The sequence below is a fragment of the Brassica oleracea genome, chromosome C6, assembly GCF_000695525.1.
Source record: "Brassica oleracea var. oleracea cultivar TO1000 chromosome C6, BOL, whole genome shotgun sequence".
NCBI classification, from domain to species: domain Eukaryota; kingdom Viridiplantae; phylum Streptophyta; class Magnoliopsida; order Brassicales; family Brassicaceae; genus Brassica; species Brassica oleracea.
The window spans coordinates 21762904-21774613 of record NC_027753.1 but is presented as its reverse complement, the minus strand read 5'-3'; the positions used below and the strand labels follow the sequence as shown (position 1 = coordinate 21774613).

General features: G+C 35.9%; 3 protein-coding genes across 3 annotated transcripts; all 3 read left to right on the top strand.

Moving 5' to 3' along the window:
- The first annotated feature begins 1000 nt into the window (after window positions 1-1000).
- On the top strand, window positions 1001-3370 carry LOC106299859 (protein RESTRICTED TEV MOVEMENT 3-like). Its single transcript, XM_013735867.1, has 3 exons — window positions 1001-1383; window positions 1484-2301; window positions 2380-3370. Exons 1-3 carry the CDS (start codon window positions 1116-1118, stop codon window positions 2785-2787), a joined length of 1494 nt encoding a protein of 497 aa, XP_013591321.1. The 5' UTR covers window positions 1001-1115; the 3' UTR covers window positions 2788-3370.
- Window positions 3371-3442: 72 nt separating this feature from the next.
- LOC106299860 (MATH domain and coiled-coil domain-containing protein At3g58360-like) lies at window positions 3443-5298 on the top strand. Its single transcript, XM_013735868.1, is given in 6 exon segments — window positions 3443-3616; window positions 3731-3854; window positions 3939-4096; window positions 4388-4608; window positions 4741-4771; window positions 4774-5298. Coding segments are annotated over 5 exon segments (891 nt in total). The 5' UTR covers window positions 3443-3616; window positions 3731-3747; the 3' UTR covers window positions 5148-5298.
- Window positions 5299-8075: 2777 nt separating this feature from the next.
- On the top strand, window positions 8076-8552 carry LOC106297730 (prostatic spermine-binding protein-like). The gene has a single exon (XM_013733915.1). The coding sequence runs from the start codon at window positions 8076-8078 to the stop codon at window positions 8550-8552; it is 477 nt and encodes a 158-aa protein (XP_013589369.1).
- The last annotated feature ends 3158 nt before the right edge of the window (window positions 8553-11710 follow it).

Below are 11710 nucleotides of genomic sequence, written 5' to 3'. Positions count from 1 at the left end.
TTTTTTATCAGATCTTTATTATTCAAAATCATTAATTATCATATATACTTTACCCACATTAGGCAATTTTGTAATCTTTATTTAAGGAAATAATAAATGACATTAATAATGAATTTATGGTTAGTTTAATAAAAAACTTAGTATATAATTAGATGGACCAACCTATTTCTCTAATAATTCTAAGAATCATCTTAGTGATGACACGTGTATACAAAAAGAAGTTGTAATGTTTCACAGATAATATATAGGGGATGTGCTGTGTGTTGTTTTGGGATCAGCCTTGAACTTTTCTTGTTGCTCACGCGTTGTTCTTGTTTTATTTTATCAAGTGTTTGTTTGGGATGATCAGCCTTGAAATTTTTATGTTATTCATGCATGTTTCTATTATATATTTATGAAATGTTGCAGAAACAGAGCACTGTTTTGATGGAAAGTCTACAACTTATGGCTTTTCAGCAATGCTTCCTCTTTTCAAACTTGAAGAGAATGATGGTGGATTTCTCGTGAATGGACAAGTGATGATTGTTGCAGATTTGGATGTTTTCGAAGTAATTGGCACATTTGATGATAATGCTGCCGAGCCGAGTCTAATGATTCACTCAAGAAAACCTCACCTGTGAACAATGCCAATGGAACAAAACAGGTATTTGAAAATTAAATTAAAAAGTTGAAGAGATGTTTGTTTTCACGGACAGAACTGGAAAACAGATTACTGTCTTCAGGGCTCCAAAGATTGAAGTTTAATCTACATCCTTGCAGGTTGAAAGTTCTGTAAAGAAAACCCTCCAAAGAAGAAGAAACGTTGGCTCAGAACAAGAGAGGAAATTTATCGGGACTGTTGAGTAATGTTTCTAAACCGACCGTGGTTTGGTTTGGTTTGAGTTAACCATTTTTTTTTTCGAAACAATTTGGTTTGGTTTGGTTTGATTCTTATTTGAATTTGTACTGCTTAAAAAGAGCCCTTTCCTTTCATTTCAACCCTAATTTTCTATCACAGTCTTTGAGTCCACTGGAGACACTTTTCACAAACTTTGTAATCCAATTCAGTTTCTAGGGTCTAGTTGTGCCTTCGTGCTCTCACTTCCCAATTCGATTCTCTATCATCCTCTATTTCAATGGGTGAGCAAGTTGATAAGAGATTCACATGGGTTTTGAAAAACTTCTCCGATTTGCAAGACGAGCCTAGCTTCTCTCGCCCTTTCGTCTTCGCCGGTTGCAATTGGCATATAATTGCTTACCCCAAGGGGTATGAGAAGTGCAGACACTTATCTCTGTATCTGGGTATTGTAAATCCTGAATCTTTACCATCAGGATGGAGAAGAGTATTGAAGTTTCGCCTCACTCTTGTTAATAAGGTCTGGAGAAGTGAAACAAAAGTATTAGGTGAGTTTCTCCATTCCAAGACAATATTTCTGAGATATATATATTGTTTTCACCATTTGATGAGATGTGTTTATTGTTTGTGTTGTTGTGTAAATGGCAGAAGGGCAACGGTGGTTCGATGCAAGTAGTAGCGTTTGGGGGTTTAAAGAGTTCATCCCCCTTTCAACAGTTCGTTACAGAGATAATAAATTTCTGGTTGGTGACAAAATTGTTATTGTCGCTGAACTACACCTTTTTCCAGTTGTTGTGGAAACTGTGAAGATTATTCAACCTCTGAGCTGTAATGAAGGAAGCCAAGTTGCTGCTGGAAAATCTCAGAATGCTGCATCCTCTCAAGAGAAAGTAGTAGACTTTGATGTCTCTCAGGGGATTCCCTGTGTTGATGCATCTCAAGAGGGTTTGGATGATGATGGTGCATCTGAAGAGAATGTTGATGATGATGATGATGGCGCATCTCAAGAAGGCTCAGATGATGATGGTCCATTGGAAGAGGGCTCTGATGATGATGATGATGATGCTTCATCTCTTGTTTCTGAAGATGGAAGTAGTGAAAAAGGTTCTTTGAAGGACGGATCTCTTACAGTAAGAAACTGTGGTATGAAGTGTAACAATGTGGCATCTGAGACTGAGGTTTCCAATGTGGATTATGATAATGCGCCTATAGAGGATCCAGGGGATGATGATGTAATTGAAAATGATCAGGGTGATGATAATACTTCGTCTCTTGTTTCCGGTGTCAGTGACAGAGATGTAGGCTCTCTAAACAAATTTGAGGTCGCCTCTCAGAGAGAAGAGGATGGTGATATGAAGTGTAATAAAGTAGCATCTGTTACTGAGGCTTCCAATGATTTTCCGGAGGAGGTTCAACCAGTAAAGGAAACCAAACATGTTAATGGTTTTCAGGTTTTATCTTCACAGGTAAGAATGGTGAATATTTCAGGTTTCAGTCTACACAATCATGTTCCAATACAGTTTACATTGTTCTCACTTTTGCAGGTTGAATCAGTGAGCCACATATTCAAAAGACACCCGGACATAGCATTAGGCTTCCGTCCAAAGAACCAAGAGATCAGAAGAGCTTACATGAATGAACTCTTTAACCTCATCGAGATGCTCTGCCAGCCACCAGAGAAGCTCTCCGTGGATGATCTGAGCAATGCTGATGACACGCTGGCTGATCTGATTGATGTTGGCTTTAAATTGGATTGGCTGAAGATAAAGCTGGATGAGGTTTCTGAGAAGAAGAAGAAGGAAAAGGGTAGTGAGGCTCGGCTACGAACAATGGAGGAAGAGTTGCAGAAGCTGAAGCTGATGTTCGTAAATCTTGAAATTCAGCTGCAGAAGGAAAAGGCGGAGGCTTTGGCTGCAAGAGCTCCTCTCTCGTTCGATGATGTTGTTTGCTGATTTTGAGACTGCTTTTGATTGTGTTGAAACTATATTACTCCTCCCTTCTTTGTTTCGTAGCAGTAAAACTATCCCTACCAACCTAGGAGGACCATCTATGGTCTTTTTATACTAGCAAGGAATTTTAATGACAAGGAAAAAATAGTATCTGTGAAACTCTTGATGATTGAATGCAGAACGAGGAGGCAATCTAACCAGTCATCCTCTACTCGTCAACCTCTTGGACTCTGTTCGTTTTCTAGAGTAGTTTGCTCCGTACTGTGCTTGAGTGGTAGCTTTATCAATCTGGTACTGTGCTTGAGTGGGTAGCTTTATCAATCTGGGGCTGTGTTTTTATTTTCTCAATATAAAGCTGAATGATAATGGTTAGAGATCTAGTGATTTTCACAAAGAAACTCCAGCATAGTTTGTGGATGTGAACGAGTTTCTCATGCTTCCTTAACATGTAAGAAAATTAGTTTTGAGTTGAGTAATCAAATTGGAAATGTTTTGTTTCAGGAATTGAATTTGTATGTTTTGGTTTTTCGTGTTAGGTCTCTGAAACCTTTGGTCATAGGGAAATAAACCATCATATGTGAATGGACTTCTGATGCAATGTCTAGAATCTAGATGACTTAGTATGAAATTGCATATATATATATTTTATTTGTTTATTACTGAGAGAAATAGGCACATTGGTACTTTCCACTAGTTCGCAATTATGGCTGAGTATCAATTCACGATTAGCCAAGGCTATTCATATTCCCGCACATCTTTCAAGATGCATGCTGCATTCTTCTTATATCTATCAAAGAACCTCATGAGCAATGTGGATTCTCTCGCTGGCTCAGTAAGTATCTTTTTTTCTATCAGTTATTTTTCTTCTCTGCATCTATATTTGTTTGAATCTCTACTAGGCTACACACTGATCCTCTAGGTTTTTTTTCTATTCATGTTTTGCTAGTTGATTGCAGAGGAATCATGGGGAGGCAATTAAGAAAGAGGATCACCTGGGCGATTAAGAATTTCTCCTCTTTGCGATCTGAGAAACTTTATTCTGATCCATTTGTAGCCGGTGGATGCAAATGGTAAGTGTTTTCCTCCATGTAGATTTTTAGGTTATATACTACTCCACATGCAGTAGTGTAAAGCTGATTCTTTTGTTCGTGCAGGCGTCTTTGTGCCTATCCCAAGGGTAATAACGCTGATTACCTGTTTCTGTTTCTTGACGTCGCCGATTATAAATCTTTGCCATTTGGATGGAGAAGACAAGCCCGATATCTCCTAAACATTGTAAACCAAAGCTCCTCAAAACGTTCCAGACAAAATGGTATACTTTTTTTCCCTCTGCTCCCTTAGCAATTGTTCCTCTCTCAAAGTTGTTTTGAAATGATAGTATCAGAAAGACAAGTCACTTAATCTTTCAGTTGTGAGTCTTGTTTGGTTTGAAAGATTCTATAGTGTTGTGTAAGGCTCTCGAGGGTGTTTTGTGTTGGGTGGTTTTAGATTAGTTTTGAAGTTTTGTGCCAAGTTGTGAACATTGTTGTTCAGTCCACATGAGAGTAGTTGTTACAATGCTTTATTCAATGAAAATGAACTGATTATTATGTGTATTTTACAGATGCAGAAAAGTGGTTTGATGCGGAGACTCCCCGTTGGGGTCGTCTCTCTATGTTTCCCCTTAATGAAATCAAAGAGAGTGGGTTCCTGGTAAACGGAGAACTCAAAATTGTTGCTGAGATAGAGGTTCTTGAAGTGATCGGCAAGTTAGATGTAGCAGAGGAAACTTCAACAATGACAGAAACCATAGATGTTAATGGGTTTCAACTTCTTCCTTCACAGGTTAGATTTTAACAACGTTACATACTTTGCGTATAAGTTATTTAGATTTCAGCCACGAGAGACAAATATTATGTTTTCTCTAGTAAGTTCCTAAAAATACTCTCTACTTTATGGTTTTGTTACCACTCTCAGGTGGAATTTGTAAGCCATTTGTTTGAAAGACACCAGAGATTGCATCTGAGTTCCATACAGAGAACCCAAATCTTAGGACAGGTTACATGAGCTTGCTACTTAGTCTCATTGAGACTCTGCGCCAGCCGCCTCACGAGATCTTGACAACTGATCTGGACAAGGCATATGCCGCACTGGGATCTCTGACTAACGCTGGATTCAAGTTGGATTGGCTGGATAAGAAACTTGTTGAGATGTCGGAAAAGAAGGAGAAAGAGGAGGCTGGTGAGTCTCAAATGCGAGAAATTGAGGAAGAGTTGAAGGGTTTGAAGCAGAAGTGCTCAGACTTGGAAGTTCAGTTGCAGAAACAAAAAAAATCGGAGGTCTCGGCTGCAAAAGCTACTATCTCGTTTGATGATGTTATTTAATGTTCTCGAGTTGTTAAGCATTTGGAGTTTTTGTTTGGTGTTCTGGTGTCTCTTCGTTTGCAATCTTTGGTTTTGTGATGTTGTTTGGATAAACAAGTCATGTTTCTTAACATCTGCACCGTTGTATCCCATGGTTTTTGTGAACAAACGGTTTAAATCTAGGTTACTATAAGACAATGTAATTTCTATGTGCCTGAACAAAATGTGGTAGATTAGAAAAACCCTTTTTAAGAAGCTTGAAAATGTATATGGTCATGCCTTTTTTATCTTTTTTTTTCATGCACTTGCCGTTTGATTCTCTTTTACAATTGATGCCTTGAGTAAGTGGACAATCATTTTGGCTCATAGTTCATTTTTCTCCACCTTTTAGAGATTTAGTGCTTTCTTTTATGCTTCTAAAAAAGTAGTGAATACGATTTGAAAAAAAGGATATGGAGAAATGAAGACTGGCTCCTGATTCTCGAGTATGAGACTGCATATGCTAAAGGATTGAGGTGAACTCTGAGCCCCTTGGTTTCGATGAACATGGTTTAATCTAGGTTACTTGATTGAAAAGCAATTTTTGTGTCTTAATTAAAAGAGTGTGGTGACGAACTTGGATGTTTCTTTTTTTTCTGCGTTAGTGTAATCATGTAACCAGCCATCCTCTACTCTTCCACCTCGTGGACTCAGTTAGTTTTCTAGAGTAATTTGCTCCAGAGTTTGCTTGAGTTGTGTCTGTGCTTTTATTTTCTTGAGTAAAGCTGAATGATGATAGTTCGAGATCTTTTGATTTTCATAAAGAAACTCCAGCAGAGTGATGTTAATGTTAATGAGTTTCTTATCTTTCCTTCACAGGTAAGAAAAATGCGTAGTTTTAAGTTGAGTAATCATATTGGAAATGTTTTCGGGAACTGGATTTGTATGTTGTGGTTCAGGGTTTAGGTCTCTAAACCTTCTGTGCTCCGGCATTTAATCATCCTATTTTTCATCACTTAGAAGATATTTGAAGTGCATATGTGAAAGTCATCCAAACATTGCATCATAAGTGTAGATGGATGGAATTCTAATGTAGTGTCTGGGTGACTCGCATATAAATGAGGATACAATAATTTATTTGTTTATGGCTGAGAAAAATAGGCACATTGGGTACCTCCACTAATTCGCAATTATGGGTGAGTATCAATTCACGATGATCCAAGGCTATTCATATTACCGCACCTCTTTCAAGATGCATGCTTTATTCTTCTTATATATATATATATATCTAAGATCCTCATGAGGATTGTGGAACTCTCTTGCAGGCTCAGTAAGTAATTTTTTCCTTCAGTTTCTTTTCTCTGGATCGATGTTGGTTTCTCACCTTCAATATTGAAAAAGAAGGCAGATAACGTGTAATCTATTATGTTCTTCCTAGTTCAACATAGTAGTGTAGTTATGCATGGTGGGAGTGAATCTCTTTATCTAGGTGTCTCTGAAGGCCAATCTCTTACCCATTGATAATTTATTCTTTGATCTCTTGGATTCGATCAAATATATGGGCAGTAACTAGTTATTTTGTTGTTCTCCCTAAAATAAAGAATTGATCTAGTTTATATTTTCATGCAGTTTGAACGGGACAGGCCACTATTTTCTAAGATGGGGAACGGCATCAGCACGATGGTGAAGCTTATAAAGAAGTTTCAGAATGACAATGCATATGGAGATGATTGTGTCCATCGCGATGACGCTCATTCAGAGGACTCGAGTGATCACTATGAATATGATGATGACTGGAGTGATTACTATGAAGATTACTGGGAATGGGATTATGATGATTTGAAATGGATAAGATCCTGATGTTGTTACTTATTTGAGTTTATGTCGTTCTTATTATAAAAACTGGTCGAATATAGAGTCGATCACAATAATAAAGGGAGAGGCTTTGTTTCTTACATGTATGTTGTTTTTGAGATTTAAGGTTATGTCTAAGATTTGCTAGAGTTTAAGGGTGTTACAAAAATAAATTAAATCTAGAGAGTTTAAGGCGAACTTTGTTCTTGTGAGAAAATACGGAATAGGATTTGAAACAAAGAGACATATGGTGAAGAATTGATGCAAAAGAAAAACAGAGTACTCTGCTTTCGTAGCAATTACGTTTAAGTGTTTTTATCATAATATGACCTTATAAGTATATTTTAAGTTCTCTTCTATTTAGTATCGATACAATGTAAATTTGCATACAATGTTTTATAAAGAACATACTAAACTGTCTTTGTAAGATGATGACATGAGTCTCCACTTCTAATTAATTTTGTTTTACCTTTATAACGATTTTAGTCATACCTGGTGAATCTTCATGGTTATGAAACTACTGATCATTTATAGTAGTGTAACCTGTCACGTAGAGTTTCTATGCACAATGCATGTAGATCCTGATGATATAAAGACTCGAGGAGAGGACAATAGAGTGGCTCGAGGAACATAGACTAACTTAGCATTTATTAATTCGTAGTTATGGTCGAGTGTTAATCAAGTCAAGACTGTGTGTGTATTCCTGCGCGTTTTATATGAGATGCCTTCGTTTTCTTTATATATATATATATATGTGTCAGGAAGTAATCTCCTTACAGTAACTGGTCCCCTTGTCGACTCTGTAAGTGTGTTTTTAATTTATCAACTAGGATTTGATTTTCTTGTTTAACTTCTTCACTCACTTTCCCTTTTGTGAGAAAGGATAGAAAGATTCTATTTATGTTCCATCTTGTTTCTTGTTATTTTAATAATATGAGCATGCATCATAATCTCTGTAGCTACGCGTCTCTGAAGTATAATCCCTTGGCCATTGATGCTTCATATATTATTTTTATCTTTATTTCTAGCTCTATTACTTCTAGACGGTGATGGTGATAACTGGTCTTGTCTTTTCACTTTCTTGCAGTTTGAGTTCAAGAGATTCATATTGAATCAATGGTGGATTGGAGTGATTTTTATGACGACTATGATGAGAATTGGGATGTTGATTACTTCAGTGATGGCTACCCATACAAATGGGACTTTGATAATGATGATACTTATGGAGAGGAGACAAGTGACTTCTATGGATATGAAATGCATAGGGATCATAGTTGTTCTTTTGCACAGAACTCGAGTGATTGCTATGGATATGAAGTGTATTCAGATCATAATGATACTCCTGATGATGACACAAGTGAAAGCTATGAATCAGATGAGGATTCTGATGATGAGGATGATGACACAAGTGAAAGCTATGAATCGGAAGAGGATTCTGATGATGACGACGATGATTCAGACGAAGAGTGGAATCATCATGATGATAATTGTTCCGAGGCCCATAGTGATTTCTCGGCATATGAAGATAATTGGGATTATGATGATACTTATTATTCAGATGAAGACTTTGGAGATTTCTGTGACTATGACTAGGGTTGCATACTGAACCCAGGGTAGAGAAAGGAAAGAAAGGTCGTGAAGATCAAGTCTCTAAAAAAACGTTCAAGTTCTTTATGTATTTTCACATCCTAGTATGTTGTTTTCGTTGTTTACTCTTAAATCACAATTTGCTCTTAAATAAGAAAAGTATTTCTCTAAATTAAAACTTTAAGATTATATTATATTTCATTTAATTTATATCCAACTAATCATATATATCTATACTATTAAAAGGGAAGGAATTTTGAAAAATCTATCTATGAAAAATTGTTGGACTTTTTCATTAGACTTAACTATTTTTTTGGTCTCGTTAAAGTCTTACCATATATTTCTCTAACTATACATCTACACTAATGATGGGGAATTTTGGGAAAACGGAACAAGTAAACTAAACTATTGTCCCCTTAGTATAAAATCAAATTTTGTCACTTTTGTATTTTCATTACCCTTCTTATAAATAAAAATTCATATCAATATATTTACAATGCAAAAAAAATTAAGAAAAATATAAAACATAAAGTAGTCAAGAATGTGCATATATAAAAAATATTTTTGGATTCAAAAAATATTTGGAATAGTAAATTTAAAAATAGGCTAAAGGTGTTAGTATATCAAATCTACCATCTACGACGACTTAGAATATACAGTCTACCTAAGACACAATGATCTACCCAAGGTAATGCACAATACACCAAAACATTTCGACCTACTAATACAGAATAACAAATCTACATTTTCTTCTATGTTCTGTATATTTGGTAGATTATAAGGCATAATAAAAGTTATCATATCTGCCTCGGCAGAACATACTTTCTTCACACTTTTCCTTTCTCTACGATCTCAGTTTTTCACATCTACCACTTCATCTCTTTTCTAACTTTGGTAGAATGTAAGTTCTACTAGATTTGTAAACAAAATCCGAAAATCTAGCTAAAAACAGTTATAAAGTATTCCTAAAATCTTTTAAATCTTGTTTATTTCCTTTTTTTTATTTTTTTTTGCCAAAAATTAACAAACTTCTTCTTCTTCACCAACGTTTTTCTTCACTTTCTTATTTCACTTTCTATTGTCAATGATAATGAAGGTAGTGATAAAAAGCTTGAAAAGCTAAAGAGAAGGAATATGCATTTAACTATCGTATGCCAACAAAGGGAAGAAGAAGTCCAACAAGGCGAATAGTTCTTGACTCCACTGATGAGTTTGATGACAAGGTCTCAACAGATTGCTCACCTCATGACTTTTCAAACCGAGTTTTCTTTTTTCTCCAAATCCATAAATATAAAACTGAGTTTAATCTCCTTTTTTCCAAGTACATAAATGTTGTCTCAACTATAACAAACCGTAAAATACCCAAACGAAACACGTCTCGATAGCAAGAGCAGAGCAACAAAACATGTTTCCATACTTGTAAACAATAGAAACCAGTCACATAAAAGAGAGGTCAATGATCACATCAAGACCTAATGAGAGCAAACAAAATCAGCAAAACGGCATGGTCTGCTACAATATTAAGTCGGTTTAATGTCGGCTGTGATGAGAAACAAATAATTGGCTTGGTTCTACTGCTACAAGTCATGAACAAATCTCCAAATGTAGCATTGATTTCGGCTGGTCGGCTGTTGCATTGTGTTTCCTTAGATTTTTCCCTGAATTGAAAAAAAAACAGACACAGTGTGGCTAAGAACCACATAAAAACCATCTGTCACGTTAGCTATACTAGTCTTACAGAAGAAGAATGTTGAAAGAACCTCTTGTTTCTAGAGAAAACTTTCAATTCCACCATGTTCAAAGAGATCTTTGAAGAGTTGTAGGTTGTACCAAAGAGAGAGGTGGAGGTGACGAACGAAGAGACGCCGGCGAGAATACTTGAAAACTCTGCGACGGGTAAACCGTGTTTTTGAAGTCGGTAAATAATGAGTAAATGAGACTATGAAAATTAGTTTTTCTTTTAATTTGTTTTTAAATTGTATAATTAGAGGGTTAAAATTGGATTTACCTTAATATTATTTCTAAGTGGACAAGAATCCCTAATACTATTCTAAGGGGACAATGAATAAGTTTTTTTGTTCTTTATTAGCAAATTTTTCATACTGTTACCGTGAGTCAAAAAATCTAGGGGAATTAGGCGACATGTCCATAGCAAAAAAAGATTTAACTATATAACCATTACAACTTATATGCTACGATATTTTGTATAATTTTATGAAATATTCCAACAATACCCTTTATCTGCGCGTGAAAGGTTGAAAGTCGCTTTTTAATCTGGCAGTTGGAAAATGTGTTTACTTACGAACCTCTCGCATGCGAAACAGAAAATCTAGGTGAATAGGACGATTGTGCGTTAGAAGGAAAAAAGGTTGACTCGATGAATAACGATTGTTCAGAGCGACATCAATTGGCTCTTCAAAGTCAGGGTTACAAAGTATCTTCCATTTTCAAAGCGGCGTGAGCGATTGCAGAGCACAAGTCAAGAAATCAAGGTAATTCGAAGATGATTTTATAGCATAAGGGACTAGAATTATGGGGTAAAGCAACAATTTCATTGACAGTGAGGTAAACATATGAATCGATATCTTTAAGAATATGAAGAATATTGGATTGAGGAAGATGAACAGTATCTCACGTCATATGTTCCACACTATATTTAAATTACAGTATAGTATGATGCACTTCTCTTTCTTGCCTCCTAATTTTTTTGTCACTACTTGATCAATTGCATTGTTTTTTCCTCGAAAACCGTCGCCACTCATCATCTTATCTTCTTCTCTTCTTCTGGTCTATTTTATAATCACAGATGCTCAGCAAGGGCAGTTGGCTAGTTACGAACCAACCAGGCAGGCGAAAAATACTCAACAATTACTTCAATTTAGGATGGATAGAGATCATAAAATTAGCTCTTTCAGATGCTCAGCATGGGCAGTTGGCTGAGTCGCACCTAAAGACAAATTATGCTAATGGGATCCCATACTTTTTCAGTCATATTTGTACACCAGCTGTGTCCCTTCAGTTGGTTATTTGTATCAGCATTTTATGTACTATCTTCTTGTTCACTATTTATATTCTTGTATTATATACCAGCTGTGTCATTTCTATACTATTATCTTTGATAGTATAAAATAACTTTCAACTGCTTACGCAACAACTAGCATATA

Bases quoted from the DNA above. Each gene is read 5' to 3' on its own strand.
- LOC106297730 (XM_013733915.1), top strand. From the start codon at position 8,076: ATGGTGGATTGGAGTGATTTTTATGACGACTATGATGAGAATTGGGAT.
- LOC106299859 (XM_013735867.1), top strand. From the start codon at position 1,116: ATGGGTGAGCAAGTTGATAAGAGATTCACATGGGTTTTGAAAAACTTC. The intron at 1,384-1,483 runs GTGAGTTTCTCC...TGTAAATGGCAG, and splicing joins AAGTGAAACAAAAGTATTAG to AAGGGCAACGGTGGTTCGAT. The intron at 2,302-2,379 runs GTAAGAATGGTG...TCACTTTTGCAG, and splicing joins TTCAGGTTTTATCTTCACAG to GTTGAATCAGTGAGCCACAT.